At 43.5% G+C, this 19,032-nt stretch overlaps 1 protein-coding gene across 4 annotated transcripts in view; it reads right to left on the bottom strand.

Annotated features, from left to right (window-relative positions):
* LOC108399080 (retinoblastoma-binding protein 5) overlaps nt 1-14,822 on the bottom strand; it is a 93,170-nt gene extending 78,348 nt beyond the window's left edge. The window contains exon 1 of one of the 4 annotated variants that reach the window (XR_012122927.1): nt 14,024-14,821. Coding sequence is in view for 3 of the 4 variants with exons in the window: in XM_017663635.3 (XP_017519124.2) it covers nt 14,024-14,279 (256 nt within the window). In the remaining variant the exon portion in view is untranslated. Of the gene's footprint in view, nt 1-14,023 lie in introns of all 4 variants that reach the window. The other 3 variants (XM_017663635.3, XM_073217069.1, XM_073217070.1) reach the window with 3 other exon arrangements.
* Nucleotides 14,823-19,032: the final 4,210 nt, after the last annotated feature.

Here is a 19,032-nt window from a genome sequence, read left to right as displayed (position 1 = left end):
GGTTTAAAGGAGTCTGCTTTTGCCCAGGCTTCTCCGTGCAGCTCGTAAGCCCCTCCTTTCCTGTGTGTTAGTAAGCCCACCACTGGCTGCTGCGCATGTACCCCGCAACATCAGGCACAGAAACGAGGAAATTCACCCTCCCAGGAAAGAAAGGGGTGCCTTTGAAAAAACAAAGAGCATTACCTGAGTGCCTAATTCTGTGTAAGGTATTCACGAAACACAAGAGTAAAACACCGACCACTGCTCTAATCTTTGACCTACAATCTAAAAGCCAATTGCTGTGTGACCACTTAGCAAGTAGCAGTGGGCTGGTCCTGAGTCCCTTCATATCTTGTTCACAAATGAACAACACTTAGTGTATTCTATTCTAGTTACCTGGTTATAATTATCAAAAGCAGAAAGAACCATCATTTTTCTCTCTATATCCTCAACACCGAACACAATGAATGACCACAGTAAGTGCTTTATGTTATGCAATTGTTTGTTCTGTTTCAGGATCCATTTATTGTGGAGAACTGTCTACAGAAAGCTCCAGGTGGTTCCACTAAGTAAGTCCAGGACCATGATGAACAGTTTAGACACACTCATAAGAACTTCCTTCATCGCAACATGGAGAACACATGTGGATAACAGAATAGAACCTCCCCATGCACTGTGCAGAATTTAACTATCACAGTCTCAGCCTGAGCAGAGAAAACCCAGCTGGATTCACTCTCATCTACATTTCCCTCTTTCCTCTTTCCCAGGCCCCTCAGATTCTCAGATGTCTAAGTGTAGATATAGACTGACAACTTTCATAATTCCTGTAACAAGAGCCGGTATGTAGTAAAAAATAATGGAGTGGATCATACAGAAGAAACCAAATAACCATTATTCAGGACCAAAGGGGGGATCTCCACACTTCTAAGATAGTGTCAACTACAGGAAAGCCAATAAAACATGCAGCAGCTGCCAAGACCACAGCAGACACACCCCATTATTCATCTGACTCAGTTACACCCCCCAATCTTTGCAGTGATAAAACAGTACTACACATAAACCTACTGGTGTCAACCAACCATAGACCAGTGCAGCGGGGACAGGGACCGACACTGCGCCCAGTTCTAATTTTTGCTTCTATGCGTCCTGTTAGGATTCTATGTGCAACCTGCCAGACTGAAGAAGGAACTTCAATGTGGATATCGCCACTTGTTTTTCAAAATGTCATATCCAAGCCCTCTGCTTCTCCCACTGATCTTTAGCTTTCTCATTGATCGCCACTATGTCCATGAGATTTGAACAAGGGCATGGAGAGAAACGAGTCGAAATGAGGTGGCTTCACTCCTGGCTCCTCCAGCCCAGGGTTCTGGGAGGGAGGCGCGTGCCATCGAAGTGGGCAGAGCACTAGTGCGGAGGGCGGGTATTCTGAGCAGCGCTGTGCCACGGACTAGCTCTGGGACCCTGGCAGTTCACTTGATTCTTCTCAGCCTTGGATTTCCCATCTGTAAACTAAGGGAGTTGGATTAGATCATCTTTAACATCCTTTCCAGTCCTAAAAATCCAGAATTCCATCAGGTTTTAACTGTTGCAAGAAAAATCATTGGGGAGTAGAGGGATTGGGTGGCTGGTCTCCATGCTTTTTTTCACATTATAGGTGAATCTAATTATGCGAGCTCTCCCTGGAGTACTGTTAACTGAGGATCAAAGAGCCGACTGAACTAGCCAGGGGCTCTAGGGAACTACAGTGCAATTTTAAGAGTTCTCTGAAGAAGAGATTAAAAACTGTGGACTGTCAGCAGGAAGGGGGAGGAAAACCTGCGCCGAGCAGGAGCAGCTGCCTCCCTGACAGTTCAAGGGCTTCTGAGTTAATGGGTTTTCTTTGGTAATTAATACAGCAGCATCTGCACACGGGGCTGCCAGAAGGTAACAGCAGGGCCTCTCAGCTGGATGCGTCAACCCTGCCAACCGAGGGCTGCAGGAAAAGTCGATTCAAGTTGTCTTCAACGCAAGCCAAGGCTGGTTTTCCCTCCATGGGTCTTAAATACAGATTATCTTGAGGGGGGAAGGGGAAGAAGAGCAACGAAAGGAGCAACCTATTCTTTGTTTGTTTTAGATAATTAAGGGGAGCAAAATACACCACCACAAAATATGCCTCTTTGACGTACTGAGTCTTTGAAACTGGTTATTTTTATGAAAGAGCAGAGGCAAGCGAGACTGCAGACGGAGCAGAAATTTTTTTTTACCAGAGGGCAACTTCTCTTTTACGCACATAAGGGAAATCTCCATTTATAAGGGTGTCTCCCTCTGTACTAGCAAGAAAAAGATGATCCTCAATTTCCAGGGCCTTCTCAAAGCAGAAGGCACCGGCTTAATCTGCATAACAACCTTGCCCTTGTCTACTGCGCGGCCTGGTGGCCTCCTGTAAGTGTCCCCATCTTCCGTCTCTAGCCGTAGACCTTATTTACGGTGGTGGCTCGGGCTGTTTTGGAGTTACTTGGTTTTCCAGGTCTCTCCCATGTGTACAGCTGGGTACACATGTCATTAAACTTCTGTTTGTTTTTCTGTTAATTTTTCTTTCCATCACAGAGGAGTCTCAGGGAGAACTTAGAAAGGGAGAGGGAGAATTACTCTTCCTCCCTGACGAGAACATTTACTAAGCCCTCTCTAAGTAGGTCCCTTTATTTGCATCATCTCATTTATGCCCACAACCCTTTCAGACAAGGACTGTTACTATCTTCATTTATAGAGGAAAACAGTAGCTTAAAAAAAAAGAGAAAGAGCCCTGTTTCTCTATTTATCTAAGCAGACAAGAGCAGTGCTGTACCTACGTCTCTAGAGGCCAACCTCACCTGGTAGACAATGTCGCTGAAGGGTGGCAGAATGCGCCATCCCAAAACATGCCACTCTGATGTAAGGGTTATTTTGAGCTAAAGACACCTGACACACAGCAGGTATAAGGAGGGCACTCTGACTTCCCATTTTTCTTCCTGAAAGCAGGAGATAAAACCCTAATTTGGAAGATGTCTTCCCTATACCAGAAGGAAAGCAACATTCTTACCACTAGAGCCCTGGAGCGGAGGCCAAGAAAAACCTGTACAAGCAAGCCTGGCGAAGCTAACCTCCCCCTTCCAAGTTACCTGTGCGCTGTGAACAGCTCTAGTCCGAGACCCTTCGTCTTGCCATGTTTTCATAACTTACTTCTTTGTCCAATTCAATATGTAAGTGTACGCATTCAATTCTGTTTCTTTGGGTCCCCATTCTCTTGTGGGGACTCCCACATACATGCACAATTTAATAAAATGGGTATGCTTTTCTATTGTTAATCTGTCTTATTCAGTTTCATTCTCAGGCCCAGCTGAAGACCCGAAGAGGGTAGAGGAGAAATTTTTTCTCCTGTAAACACCCCCGACACATTTTTTTCCCAATCTGGGGCCAAACACAACTTAACCCTAGGACCCCAAATTTAAAGCAGACTGACAGAGTCCCTATAAAAACTGTCCCAAACCGTGAAGAATAAAACCTGGGGAGTAAAACACAGTATTCCCACCAGGTGCTGCACGCATTTCAAAAGTGTGATCGTCATTACTCCACCTAAGGTGTCCAGAGTCCATTCTCTAAAAGAAACCTGTTTTCAGAGAAATGTTTCATGCTCCTCTTATCAGTCAGTGTGTATTAATTACCCTTTGAGCTGGAGTTTGAGGTCATTCTAAAAAGGGAGTGGGGAGTGAAGGAACGCTAAGGACCTCCTCTCATCTCTAGTGACCCATTAGGGTAGATACCTTCTTTAAATTGTTTCCGGAGTAATGGCAATGCATTTATATCAACACACACTCCTTGCTTGTTTTCCATCCCAATCAATAATAGCCCCTCGAGAGCCAAGGTAAGGAAGGCGCCTGTGCGGAATAAGTGAAATGGAAACTCTCTCTTTGCCTTTTCATGCTACTGCAACAGAAGGTCGACAGGCCTCGGAGTTCATTTGGGTCTCAACAGAGTTACTACTGCATTCGTGTTCCTGGTACCCAAGGATTTCCCTCCTTCTGTAGTTTTTTACTTCACTTTTGAAACTGAAGGTGTAGTCCTCTCTGAAAGTGAATTAAGTACAAAGGACTTTTTAATTCACTGAACTTATCAGTGACACAAATATGCATTTCCCCAAACATGATGTATTACTTATCACACCTGTATAAACCAAGAGTAAAGGACGAATCCTAAGGTGAGAAATGAATGTTACAGTCTTTCTACTAGAATTTCTACTACAAGCTTCAATCAATTCTACTACAAGCTTTCAAATACTGAGCTACAAAAATCCCAGAGCTGAGAGAGGAATAATGCCACTAAAAACATTTCTTTATCATTCCCAAACAAGCCCTCTGACCTTCAGCCAATTTTAAAGGATTCAGAATTACAGAGGAGGTACCCCTATTTAAGGAAAACAGTTACTTAGGAAGTTTGGGTGGGTCTTAGAATCTTCAAGACCAAGTATTACAAAGCATTTTGGATGAAGGGGATAATTTTTGGAGTTCAGAGATAGAAATGTACTCAAGTAGCCAAAGCTCCTGTTGAAAGCGGGTATGTAAAACTAGCAGAAACATCACTAAAGTTATCTTACCCGGTGGCCACGTTAAGATCTCGAGCGGTTTTTAAGAAGTGAATAGTACTGGCACCTGGGAAGATAACCTCCCCTGTGAGATTTATACCCCTTGGGAGCAACGTTAGACGAGAACTCACTCAGCAGCCTGCTGACAAGTTCCCTTCTGGACAAAACTGCCCCTGAGGCCGGTCACGCTACAAAAGGACAAGACAGAAAGGCAGCTGAAAGCTGCAGCGGATGGGATGCAACGATGGACCCAGTTCCTGGAAAGATGCCAACCCCACGCTTCAGGGAGGGCTTAGTTTCTGTCACTTGGAAGGCAGAACCTTACAGCTAGTAGCACTAAGAATGATCCAATGGTGAGAATGTGTCAAAAGGACACAGGAACCAGTTTAAAGGAGGGCTTCCTGACCAAACTGGGGACAATTTAAGCATTAAATATTTTTTAATGATAATCTGAGATTATAATCCATTGACAAAAATTCTCAAGTCCACACTGAGACAAACAGATTAACAAATAAGCAAAGGAAAAGGAAAGCTCTCCTTCTACAGATACCGACTAAAAAATATAGAAGGAATGATGGATATAAAAACCACCACTGAGGCTGGAATCAGTTGTCAGTGGAAGGATGTACTTTCAGGAACAGGATTATCAGTGAAATCCTAGAATACCTCCCCACCAAAGCTTAATCAATTGCAAAAGGAAAACGGTGCCTGTAAGGTGGAGAAGCCTGGTCCAACACCATCAGAGATCACGCTGAACACCTCTGCGGTGGGGTAGGATGCACGTCACGTCATTTCTGTGCCTAGTCTTGCTAAGAGCTCATGACCTGAGTCTAGTCATGAGGAAACATCAGAGAGATTCAGGTTGAGGGTCATGCTACAGAATATAAAGCCTATTCTTTAAACCTGTCAAAGGCATAAAAGATAGGGAAAGGCTGAGATACTATTCCACATTAAGGGTGTCTGAAGAGACAGGCATCCTGGGTCAAAAAGAAAAAGACACTGAGACAGTTGGCAAATCCTGAACGGAGTCTGTGAACTGGACGGTGGTGCTGAACCAATGTTATTTCCCTGACTGGGAGTTGGGGCAGGGGGGTGGTGTATGCTGGTATGTAGCAGCATGTCCTTATTTGGGAGAAATGCACACTGGAGTGTTTAGAGGAGAAAGGACAACATATCTCGGGTTTGCTTTCAAAAGGTTCAAGAAAGAAGTAGATATAACAGAGAGTGATGGGGTGATGGAGCAAATGCAATAAAATGTTAACAAATGAGAAATCTCTATGAAGCAGGTATGAGACCTCTTTGTACTATTCTGGCAACATTTATGTAAACCTGAAATTATTTCAAAATAATTTTTTTTTAAAGAGCCTAAAGGAAACCTAGCAAAGGGTACCCAATTCTAGATCTTAGAGGACAGGGGTTGACAGAATTTTACTTGATAAAAAAGCACAGCATGTAAAAAATACATCAAAGATGGTAAAAGAATTTAAACAATGACAGCTTCTTCACTGTCCCCACGTTTGCCCTGCACATTACCTTCTGTCTCTAGTTTACTACTGCCAGTTTGGAGTCTGGGGAGCTCCAGGCACTAATCTAAGCAAATATCAGGGGTAGATTTAGAACCCAAATCCTCAAGGCCAAGCAATACAGACAGAGGTCGTGCTCTAGGGACAGGACACTCTTGTAAGTTCCCTAAGCCATCCAGTTCACTGACCATGAAGCCACCAGAAGTAGCCTGACCTTGCACTGCCTGTGGCGACCCCTCCTTCCACTCAGCAGTGGGGAGCACACGTCCACCCCCTCTGCAGTGCAGGCCTCCTTACCATACACTAACAAGCTACTTCTGTCCTGTACTCACAAACCACTTTCCAAGTTGGAGCAGGAAAATTTCTCTATTTCTCACCATGGAATGAGAGCCGGCAGGGCAGGCCAATTGCTCAGTCAGGAGAAACTGAATTAGATTTCCCCAGGGAGGCTCTTGGATGCCAAAAGAGTAAGAATGACCTTTCTCCTCCTATTTGTTCTCCCCCACATTCCTCCTTGCACCTATATTATCTCCACAATATTAAAAGTTAAGGCTAGAGTATGCTGTACAGCACATTCCTAAAAGGTAAACTCCATAGTGGTTCCGTCACTGTCCCCCTAACTGAATAGAGAGAGAGCCTTTTTTCAAAATAGTCCTGTAATCTAACTGTATTTATGAGTCTTTGCTCTGGAAAGTTTGACTTGATAAAAAAAAAAAATCCTCACAGATGTAATTCTCTCCCCATTGTATGGACTGAAAAGGGTGAAACACACCAAGCTAACATCTGTCTGGCATGAACAAGACACTAACGTTCCAGATCTAATGAAACTGAAGTTAGGACTTTTTTTCACATCTGAGTAAAAGAAAGGGATTAAAGCATGCTTTTTAAAAAAGTATGTTTTTTTTTTTTTCAGTCAAAGGCTTTTATGAATACATAACATCATCAGTCTTTAGCAGAGTTTTGATATATTATTGGTTAGGCAAGTGAACAGCAAAACAATCCTCAAGTCCCGCTTCCCATCTTCCTGCCCAGGGAACTCCACGCCAGGGAACGGAAGCACATCATAAAGCCCAACTCTAAAGACAGCTGTGCTCAAAAGGTTCCCACAGCCACAGGGCACAAGGCTGGGGAATGCGTCCGAACCACTCACGCTGCCTGCTCAGGACCACAGCAAATGGCACTGCATGTGATGGGTACTTCAACCGGGGGCCCTCAGGGGACACTGCCGAGTCCCCATGCCATACCAACTTTCCCTTGGAGTTCTGGTATGGACTGCGGAGGAATACTATATACAAGGGGCTTTGTCAGAGAGACTGATTTGCAGCTCCAAGCAAGGTAGTGGGTACGTATCTCAACTAAGTAATGGCGCTACATCTGTTCTCCTCTGCTAAGGAGTCAAGTTCCAGGATCGCCAAGATTACCAGACACTCCATTTGGCAAAGAAATGAATCAATTTTCAAGCATGGGGTGACCCATACTTAGACTTGAAATCCTACAGGGACTCCAGTCAGACCTTTGAGAGTCAAGACAAAAAAAGATGCATCTTCCACATGGACTCACCCTCCATGCTTGGTACAAATGACACCATTCAGAGTCCCCAGACCATGTAGGAAGCAAAACCCATCATCCTTAAAAGTGCACTATTTTCCTATAAGAAGTAAGGAGTAAATTCCTGTCAGGTCTTAAAACCGTTAGGGAAAAAAACCACACGTACCCCCACACTTCATACTGGCCTCCCTGCGCATAACCTCTGACAAAGAAATGAAAAAGGATGTGCTAATGATAATTTCCATGAGTCCAATTCTACTTTTGAACCATACAAACAAGATATAATTACTCCGTCAAAGACAGATTGGGGCTAACTTTCCTGTACTTGTCAGGGAGTCAGTAAAGTACCTCAACTTCTGTTTTTACCAATGCCATTTAGTCTTACAACTTCCTGTACATCTTATCCCCATGCCCCCAAAGACAACTAATGGTTAAGTAGGAAACCGATTTGCAGAAACTCCTGGAGAGGAGCCATGGCAAAACGTGACTCCTTGTATAACATCAACTGGGAATTAATAATATCAATTAGTAGTTGGACAGTGAGTGATTCACATTGTGTACCCTCTGTCCAGTACAGAGTCAGGCATTAGTAAAGATTTGTTGAGTGAATGAATATTAAGGATTCCCTTCCCCTATCATGGAGAAGCTCTGGTATATGGGTATTGCATGTAATTCATTCTTTTAGGCATGACAATCATCCTTTGGGATACTGGCATGAGAAGGGTAACTCCAGTCTTTGCAGTCATCTATCAAATGCATATCATTGTTCTTTTTTTAGGGTAAAAATAAGATAGTAAAATGTGGGCAAATCTACAAAAATCCTTATCATTTACTAGGGGGAAAATACCCTTCTGAAGTGGGAAAACATCATTCCTCTATCTACCAGCCACAGAAATAATTCCACAGATATTTATTTGCTTGTTATGCACAAAGCACTACAGTAGGCATTGCAGGGGACCCAGAGAGGAGTAAAGCATGGTCTCTAGCCTGGGGATTCACTACTAAGTGGGATCAGCCAAATCTATCCATAGCTAGCACACAAATTAATTAATTAACTAAAGCATGAGCATATGTCCAGAGCCTACAGGAATTGAGTAATAAGTACAGGTGAGATTCATATTCTCCTTTACTTCAGTAACATAGTTTTGGAGGTTTTATTTTCAAAGTACTGTTTTTGAGAAGTGCAATTACTGCAGGAAGATTATTTGTTCCCTTAACCTTGTGAGACAGAGTAAGAAGCACGAAGAAATAAAAGGAGATGCTGGGAAAGTGAAGAAAGTGAACAGAACAAAACAAAATTTAAAGACCAAAATGGGCCTTTAGTTAAGTCCATGCTTTCTTTTAAAACTCCTTGCAAGGCTGAAGAACTCAGCATACTGCAATCAGGAATGACTTACTGCAAATGATGATCATTTTGAAGGGGATAATGTCTTTTAATAGCAGGCAGAATTTATCCAAGCCTTTTTTTTTTTTTTTCCAGTCTGCTCTGCTCAGAGCCCTTAGTGGGTCCAGGACCCCTGAGAGGCAGATGCCAAGCCTTATCCAGGCCTTTTTAATAGTGCACTGTCCTGTGCCATGGGAAGCAGATTATCCTAGGAAGGGGAGATTAGGAAGGGGAGAGGCTGTAAAGAGAAAGGGTACAAAGAGAAAGTGTTTGGGAAGGACTTTTCCTCCCAGAGATCCCCCAGGGAGCTGGAGGAGAAACATCAGCAGAGGCCCCTGGTGCCCTGAAGCAAGAGGGAGAGAGTGGAATCAAGCAGGTAGTGTCACATTATACTCATTCAATCAGATAAGGCCTCCCCCTGAAGTAAATTACGGTTCCAGGGCAAGCTGTGGAGCCTGGGTTATGACTCATCTGTAACAAAGTCTCTCCACTGGTAGGAGGCATTTTATATTCCCGTGGCCACGTCAGAAAAGAGCAGAGGAGGAGCCACAGAAGCAGAATTGGACTGGGAGCTTAGAGAACTGGGCCCAAATCTGGCTCTGGCTCAAAACTGTTCTGTCTCATATACCATCTTCCCGCTCCTTTCGTTCTTCCGTCGGCCCACCATGTCCCAGCTGCCTAGTGGTCACCAGCTATGTACAGGCTCAGACAGCCACATATACTGAGCATTGACTATGTGCCTGAGCTACGTGCTCTCACTGTATATTGTCTCTAAATGTCACAACTTTGTTGAGTGATATTACCAGTCCCATTTTACTTATTTAGATAAAATTCACCCATTTAAAGTGTGAATTCACTGGGTTTTAGTATACTCACAAAGTTGTCCAACCATCACCACTGTCTAAATCCAGAACATTTTTATTCCCCCAAAAGAAACCCCATACCCGTTAGCAGTCATGCCTCATTTTCCTCTCTCCCATCCCCTGGCAGTCACTAACTGACCTTCTACCTTTGTGAATATGACTATTTTGGACACTTTGTAAGATGGAATCATACAGTATGTGGCATTGTGTGTATTACTCCCATTTCATATATGAAGAAACCAAGACTCAAACAGGTTAACTAACTTGCCCTGAGTCACACAGTAAGAGGCTGAACTAGTACAAGAACACGGGGCTGACCTACATGCTTGTACCTGCTTTTGGCCACCATATGCTGCGTCCATAGAGGAAGAAAATTGAGAGAGTAAGTCACAGTTTTAGATATACTTGGAGAAATGGGGTTTTGTTAATCTAAGGTAACAGAAGTGATAAATAAGAACCACAATTAAGCACCACATCTGCTGAGCTTATAGTGAAATGCTGAAACAGCTCAGAAACAGCTATGGCAGAAAGCACACCCACCCCAGGCTGTCATTTCACCCACAACCCCAACTTCTCCCCACCGCACAGCCCCATGAAGATGGCAGCTATATGAAACCAGGCTGTAAAGAATCTCCCCTCTCCCCATTTTGTGTCCCTTTCCCAGATATCACTCTGCCACCTAAACCTCATTATCCACATAAATTTCTATCTAAGAGGTCCAAGAAAAACATCTACTTTAAATAGGTGCACCAGGGCTTCTCCTCTTCTTAACTCTAGCAACCAGCTTACACTTGGTATAAAAGAAAATGGGGAAGAGTGTTGGAGGAACTAAGCTGTTAGCTGACCAAAGGCACAGAGCTATAAAAACCGAAGAATATAACTCACATAAAATGCCTATCAGCTAGCCATACCTTAGCTTCCCGCCATTTTTTCCGCTCTGTGTGTTGCATAAGTACACAGCTGAGATGAGATCACACCTTTCTAGGGGACCAAGTTCAGGTCTTCCTAGTTCTTTTCATCCCTCACCCAATGTATAAACAAACAGGTGTGCTGTAATGATGATGTGATTATAATTTGTTTCTTTCTTAGGAGAAAACTATAGGCGGGACTGACCTCCACTAACCCAAGGCCAAGGTCAGTGTCTTTACTTGATGCTTTATTCTCCAAACTAAGCTCAAACGTTTACTGAATAACAATAGCTAACCCTTACACAGCACCTTACCAGGCACTGTTCTAAGCATGTATGTTATCTCCCAACAACCCATTTCCATAAGAGGAAACTGTGGCGCAGGGCAGTTATGGAGCCTGGGTGATGAGCCCAAGGTCATTCAGTCATTAAGGAGCGGTACCAAGATTGAAGGAATGCAGCCAAGACTAGAGCATTCCAACGAGACACATCTGAGTCATTCCAGTTCCTTAAAATTGAGAGGCTTATGATACATTGCAATACCTAAGAACTCTACTGGATCAAACAACAAATACTTTTCCTTTCTGCCTATCTTTGTTGCTTTCACTGCCTTTTTCATGCTCCATTCGGCCTTCAGAAGTACTCAAAGCCTTTTGTCGCAGTACTTGTGAACCCTCTAACAGGAGCTCTCATCCCTATCGTTTAAGTGAAAAGAAGGTCAATGATTTGGGCAGCAGGAGGTGAATCAGGAAATTTCACTTATAATTCAGTTTTCTCTGTACAGGTCAAGCTACTCTCATCTTCATGTTCTATCTACATTTTAACTTATAAAACATATACAATATATACTCCCTACACTGCCCCCAGTGAATACAAAACTGTCAAAATTAAAAAGCATTATTTAGAGTCCATCCCATCTCCTCTGTGGTTAAAAGTGAAGTAATAAAAACCTTGAGTTCATCCATGATCTTCAAGATTGCTCAAATTTCATGCTACATCCATCCCAGAAGCACACTTCCATTCTGAAATGACGGTTAAAACCTGGTAGAGTTTTGGTGGGTTACGAATTGAACGTTCCTTCCCTTAACAGGCCAACCTTCTATTAATCGATCAGAAAACAACATTCACTCAAGAAAAGGGTCTCTGAATGAACTTGACCTTTTAAAGAGAGCCTGTAAAAGGAGACAACAGCCCTAGTTGTCTTTTATGAAGTGGTTTCTACTTTCTAACACAATTACCTAAACAGCTGAGACCCTGGCACCCCCAAAATATACACAGTTAAGTGCTACCTCACTAATTTTCACCTTCAAAGATAAAACGCTCCACACTGAAAGGAATGGAAGCATTTTATGGAACAAAATCAAACTGCTTAATATTGTATGTCAACAATATTTCTATTATAAATACACAAGTATATAAATAACATAGCTCCCAGTCCTGTCATCTGCACTCTACCCTGGTTTTTATATCAGATGGAAGGACTCCAGAGGGTAAAGAGAGTTAAATACAGCATGCAAAGATTAGTTTATGGTGCGGTCAACTAGAAAAGCCAATGAGGCAAAATACAAAGGTACATTTGTATTTCTTAAGTTGGCTTTTAAAGAATAAGAACAAGAAAACCTAGATCTCTTTGGGGGTCAGTCTACTCTCTGATTTTTTTTCAGTAGTAATCCTAAAATAAACAGTTGTTATAAAATATATCAGCAATAGAAGGTTTTTCTAGATAAGCTATCAGGAAAACTTGTGAGTAGGGAAAGCGTCTGGGGAGCATTGCTAAGTCAGGGTGAAAGTACACATTCTGGTGATCACCTCTGACAGTATGAGCCCTTCTCACCTTGTTTTTGGACAGCCTCACAGGAAGCAGTCCCCTCTACAGGTCCATTATCAGAACAGCAAATTTCTGAGCATAAGATGTCAAAACCAGAACTTCAGAAAAGCTAGTCACTTATCCCATGAGGTAAAATAAAAGCTTTTTTGTTTACATCCAGGCCAACTGAATGGAATAGTACCATTTAGGACTGTATCAGAATCTCACTATCTTGTTTTTGTCACCATTTCTGGGGTCTCAGACAAATTTAGGATCTTAAATACACAACTTTGGAAATAGACGACCTAACACACAAACTCTGAATTCAGAGTTTAACAACTCATGCCCTTCAAAGCTTCATATTCCAGTTTGCTATCCGCCTCCAAATTTCTGTTTCTGAAAGTCGCTTGCAGACCACTTACTTGCATGAGAACCCCAGGGACTTTTTATGTTTAGGTTCTTAGGATCCACCCACTAGACCTGTGGCAGAGAGCCTGAGACTTTTTAAAAACCGTAATTTGATTTGAATACACACTTAAGTCTGAGAATCAGTAAATCAAACCCACTGACTTCTTTTCTATATTGCTCCCAAGATACGTGGATGTCAGTCCTTCTCTCCTCCACCTAAGTTATTCCCTAACTAGTAGTTAGCAAACCCACCCGATTCCCACCAAAAACAGTTTAAGAGGAAGCAAGAAATTTGCAACGACCCAAGATCCTGAACGACCTCTAACAGTGCTTCTGGACCTCTAACACATCCCAGAGAGAATCCAGCGAAGAAGTCTCAGGATCAAAAACGATCCCTTCCCTCTCTTACTTCTTCACTGGAAGGCAACACCTCTGGCGATTCCCTGGCTCCCACCGGTATCATTTCCTTTAGCGACACCGACTCCATTCAGAGCGCATTCCTTATTCACACAGCTGCCTCACGATCGGTGTAAAAGCCTTTCACACACATGATCAAACGCGCACACAGGCGGCCCACTACAGCTCCCCGGCCTCCTTAGGCTCCTCCAACCCTAAACGGTGGCTCGGACGCACAACTGCCAAGCTCCCCAACTCAGAGCAACGCTCCCTCCCCTTCAGGTCAATAACCTCCCTCTGGAAGCACCGGGCCCTCCCCGCTCCCGCGCGAGCACAGTCGGGCGCCCTGGATCCTGCCCCTGGAACCCCCGCCTCGGCGCGCCCCTTGCCCCCAGGTCCCCGCGCCCGGGCCTCGGCTCCCTCCCCTCCCCCCAGCCAGAGGGATGTCCGCCCACAGCATCTCGGATCCGGCCGGCCCAGGCCCAGGGGCCCTGCCGCGCGGCCCATCTCCCACTTTCCGCCTCCCCGGGGTTGTTTTGCAGGGCCAGGGCTGCGGTCCGCCCTCCGGCGGGCTTCTCCAGCCCTCTCTCCCTCGCGGCCGCCGTCCTCACCCGCGTGCAGCCCGGTCTCGGCGACATCGCCGGCAGGGCCGCGCTCGGCGCCGCCGCCGCCGCCCGTGGGGGCGGAGTGACGACTGTGGTGGTGGGCGCACTTGATGTCGCGGAAGAACTTCTGGGTTTCGCGCAGGTTCTGCTTCAAGCGGCCCAGGTAGCGGCGGTAGCGCCCCAAGCTCCGGCACAGCTCGCGGATCATTCCGCCGCCTCCCGGCCCGGGCTCGCTCCCCCACGGCACGCCGTCGCCCTCCATCTCCTCAGCCTGCTCGGTCGTCGCGGCTGGGTCCCCGGCCCGCTGGCCCAGCTTCCCTCCTCCCCGCCCCACAGAGCTGAAGGGAGGAGGGACCCGCCTCCGGTCGCCCCCTCCAGCAGTCGGCCGGGCTCCCACTCTCCGTCACCGTCGCTGAAAACAAACCAACGCGCAGTGCGACGCGGGCGGAACCTTTCTCTCACTCTCCAGAAGAGTGAGGGAAGGATTACTGCAGCGCGCCGTTACCGCGGGGTCTCCTGGGACCTGTAGGCTGGGCCGAGCTCCAAAACCCGGAGTCTGGTTGGGATTGATCCCCTTTTGGTATAAACCTCACCCATTCTTGTGCTTACACACTCTCCTCATTTAAAAAGATGTTCCTGCTCTCTGCGAAAGTGTCCCTGAGGAGAGAGAGGAACTGCAGGATCCGGACGCCCGCAGAAGTGGCGTGCCTTACTGAAATCAGAGCGAAAGATTTTAATAGCAAAGAAAAGGAAGGAAACAAGAGGCCAGTAATATCTCCATGGCTACCCTAAATGGCTCTCCCTTTCCGGAGGCAGTAGATACAGGGGAACCAGCTGAAAAGACCCTGGAAATTAAAAACCCCTCATGTTTGTATCGTGTCCTCCTTTTCTGACTTTTGTTCTCCGGTTGTGGATAAAGGGATTGTGAAAGGGTCAGTCAGGAGTTTTAACTGAAGTTCAGTTGATTTCTTGAATTAGAGAGACCAAACCGGTTAAGGGGAAGTTGAGGTTTGTAGCCTTGCAAATCAGCTATGATTATCTCAGCGTGGCTCTTGCAAATGTAGAAGACTCTTTGACATAAACTGTCACAGAGCCCTGGACACAATTACAAAGGAGACAAAACTTAACAACTACCTCTTTTTAGCCTCCTGCTTTTTCCTCCCCTCTTCTCCAGACACAGAGCCCTCCTGTCTCATACTGTGGAAAGACCTCATCTTTCACCCAGGCCAAACCTCTTCTCCGACAGGCTAGATGGTGTAGTTCCAGCTGAATTTTTAAGAGGAGACTTGAATTTGAGGCTGAACTCATTTTATAAAAAGGGGCCACTAATCCACTTGAATCTCTACTTGGATGTGTGTAAGGAGGTAGAGACGTAAAGAGAAAGCCTCAAGCGCCTTCTCACTCCTTTTACTTGTTCACATATTCTCCACTGGCCACTCCTCATTTTTGCAAGACCCCCATGCAGATCCTAAAAGCCTCAGTAAACAAAACGAAAATATTAAAGTTTAATGCAAGACGGTTGATACTATTTTTAAAAAGAAGCAACACTATCAAAGCAATGTGTGATGATTTGCCACACACAGTAATTTCTAGCAAAGGGTATCAGATGGAAATGCCTAGAAGAAACTGGAAATTAATATCTTGAGGAAAAAGTAAACTTTGCATTGTTGGAAATAATGGGGGGCATTACGTCAGGTAAAAGTCACAGAGCTCATCCTTTAAAAAACCATTCTTTAGTACTTTATTTTTTAAATAAGTAATATAAGATTGTGGTATAAAAGACAAATAATGCAGACGGTATGCATGAGAAAACCAAGTCTTCCTTCTTCTCCCTGTCAGTCACCTAGTTCCCCTCCCAGGAGGTAACCACTGTTGCAGATATAGATAATGTTTTTTTAGACACAAATGATAGCATACTAGACTTATGCTATTCTGCCCTTACAGACTCTTCCACACTAGAACATAAAGGTACAACTCATTCTTTTTAACTGTTTATGTATTACCATATGGGTTAGCATGTTTTAACAAGTCCTCTGTTGATAGACCTTTAGGTTTTTTGGCCGTCTTTTGATATTATATACAATGCTGCAGCAACTAACCTTATACATGGGTAATTTTCTAAATTGAAATAGTGTTGACATAATATTATGTTAGTTTCAGGTGTACAACATAGTGATTTGAGATTTATGAACATTACCAAATGCCCACCATGAAAAGTGTAGTTACCATCTATCAGCATACTAAGTTATTACAATATTGACACTATTCCCCATGCTATACCTTTCATCCCTGTGATGAATTTATTTTATAATTGGATGCTTGTAACTCTGTCCCCTTCACTTATTTTGCTTGTCCCCCCACCTGCTCTAAATACATCATTAAAAAATTTTAATATATGTATTAAATGCATCCCCATTTTTGATCTGCTGGAAAATAATCATTTGTTTCCTGCTATTTAAAATCTTAAGGGGTGTTAAAAAAAATCTTAAGGGGTGTTAGTGACAGTGAACTCTTCCTAAATCATAATCACTTACAAGTAAAAATACCTATTTTTTTAAATGTCTAATTGCAAGGACAAATGGGGGAGAATAAGGGTTTTAATGGTAACAAGAAAAGATTTAACTTAATATAGGAAAGTGTTTCCTGAAAGTGATAAGAGTAAGCAGTTAATGAAGGTGAACATACAGATCTACTTTTGTTCCTGTCTAGAAATCAGAAAAATAACAGTCACAGGTTTTTTTAAATTAAGGTATCATTGATATACAATCTTATGAAGGTTTCACATGTGCAACATTGTGGTTACTACATTCATCCATGTTATCAAGTCCCCCCCACCCCATTGCCGTCACTGTCCATCAGCACAGTGAGATGCTATAGAGTCATTACTTGTCTTCTCCATGCTATACTGCCTTTCCCGTGACCCACCTATAGTATGTAGACAGTCACAGGATTTTTACAGGCATAAACCCACAACAAAAGAGAGGAGCCAGTAGCAAAAAAAAAAAAAAAAAAAGAGGAAGAAGAAGCTGGAGAACAGACAGACAAGTATTAATTTAAAGTTACCAACCTGGAGAAACCTGAAACCTGAATCCTGTATCCTGAATCCAAAGTGGGAAAAGCTGAGACCCAACGTGATTTATGCGGCAGAATCCCTCAAGTCTCGGCTCCCCTCACTGCCTGCTGAGGAGGTATAGGAGAGCAGGGCTGCCAGGTACAGGTTATACCTTTGGCAGGATTAAAACGAGCATTCTGAAAGCCGTTGAAGAGCAGTTAGATCCCCAGGTCACTTCTCCTTCTTCAGCTGTCCCACCCCCCACAATTCTCCCCAAAGAAAGCCTTCTTCTCCAAACAGGGTTAAATAGGAGATCTCTGTTAAACAAGGAGATTAAGTGAATTTATGGATATTGGATGCTAAGAGTCTCAGCCCTCTTACTCCATTCAATTCTACCAGATGTTTATCCTCCAGAGAGGAAATCCGAAGTGCCTTTTTCAAGGAATCTGACCAGCCCAAGAAGGCCCGACGATACTGACATCAGAGATTTTTTTTTAATCGAGGTATAATTGGCATACATTAGTTTCAGATATATGACGTAATGATTGGATATTTGTATATATCGCAAGAGAAGCGCCAACACAAGTCCAGGTAACACCCACCACCACACAGTTAGAGCATTCTTCATTATTACTGAAGCATAGTTGACATAATATATTAAGTTCAGGTGTACAACATAGTGATTCGACATTTATATATACTATGCAATGCTCACCACAGTAAGTGTAGTTGCCATCTGATGACTTTTTCTTGTGATTAAACTTTTAAGATTTCCTCTCTTAGCAACTTTCAAATGTGCAGTACAGCATTACTAAGTCTAGTTGTCATGCTGTATATCACATCTCCATGACTTTTTTATTTGATAACCGGAAGTCTGTACCTTTTGGCTCCCTTCACCCATTTTGCCCATTCCCCACCCCTGGCCCCCTGCCTGCGGGGCCACCAATCCAGAAGAGAGATCTTTGTCTGGCTTATTCACTGCTGTATCTCCAGACCCTAAAACAGTGCCTGTCACTTAGTAGGTGCTCATTAGATATTGGATGAAGGAATAAATGTTCACTGTAGATATTTTGGAATATTCAGAAAAGCACAAAGGTACATAAAAACCAGTCATATTTCTACTATCCCGAAAGAGCCAGAAGGTTGTAGTTGTATCTAATGTTGATTCTCACTGGAGGAAGAGGGGTAGGTGAGAAATACATTAGTCTTCCTAACTTTATTTTTCTATGACTAGTTCCTCTTGGTTAGATGATTTCTAGAGAGATCCTAAAGCCTTGATCCTTATGTTCATGTATGTGGGAATCAGATGCTTTCTGTGGAACAGCAGAAGACATTAACATTTAATTCTGCAATGTGAATTATGACCAAGTTTACTAAGGAAAAGTATGGCTATATTATGCAACATAAAATCACAATCACAAACTCCAAAATTAAAAGACCCCAAATTAAAGAAAAAAATACAATGAACAATTAAACAACATTTCTGTGTTTTCCATAGATATTTCTTCACTACTGTTCAATGATTGTCATCTTCTAAGGTTACTAATGGGCAAGTGATATTCAGCTCCAAAGAAGAGAGGAAAAATGATGGGAGATGAGAAAATACAATTCATTAACTTAGCTTTACCTATGAATTGGGAAAAGATCGCTATTATCAATTTTAACAGCTGAACATACCTTCTTCTAGCTCAAAACTGATTTCCAAAGGAACATGTTGGAGAATCCCTGTTCCAGACAACCTTGCTCTCTTCTCTGCTTATTCTGTATATTGCTGGCAGTGTTGCAGAGCCGTGTTTCTCAAACTTTAAGGTGCACAAGAACACGTGGGCATCTTGTCAAGAATACACATCTGATTTGGTAATTCTGGGGAGGGTTTTGGGATTCCACATGTATAACAAGCTCCTAGGTGATGCCAGTGCTGTTGGTCTGTGGACCACACTTTGGGTAGCAAAGGTGTACAGAG

The sequence above is a fragment of the Manis javanica genome, chromosome 11 (assembly GCF_040802235.1).
Source record: "Manis javanica isolate MJ-LG chromosome 11, MJ_LKY, whole genome shotgun sequence".
Lineage (NCBI taxonomy): Eukaryota > Metazoa > Chordata > Mammalia > Pholidota > Manidae > Manis > Manis javanica.
Note: the sequence above shows the minus strand (reverse complement) of the source record. Positions and strands in the feature narration are given on the sequence as shown.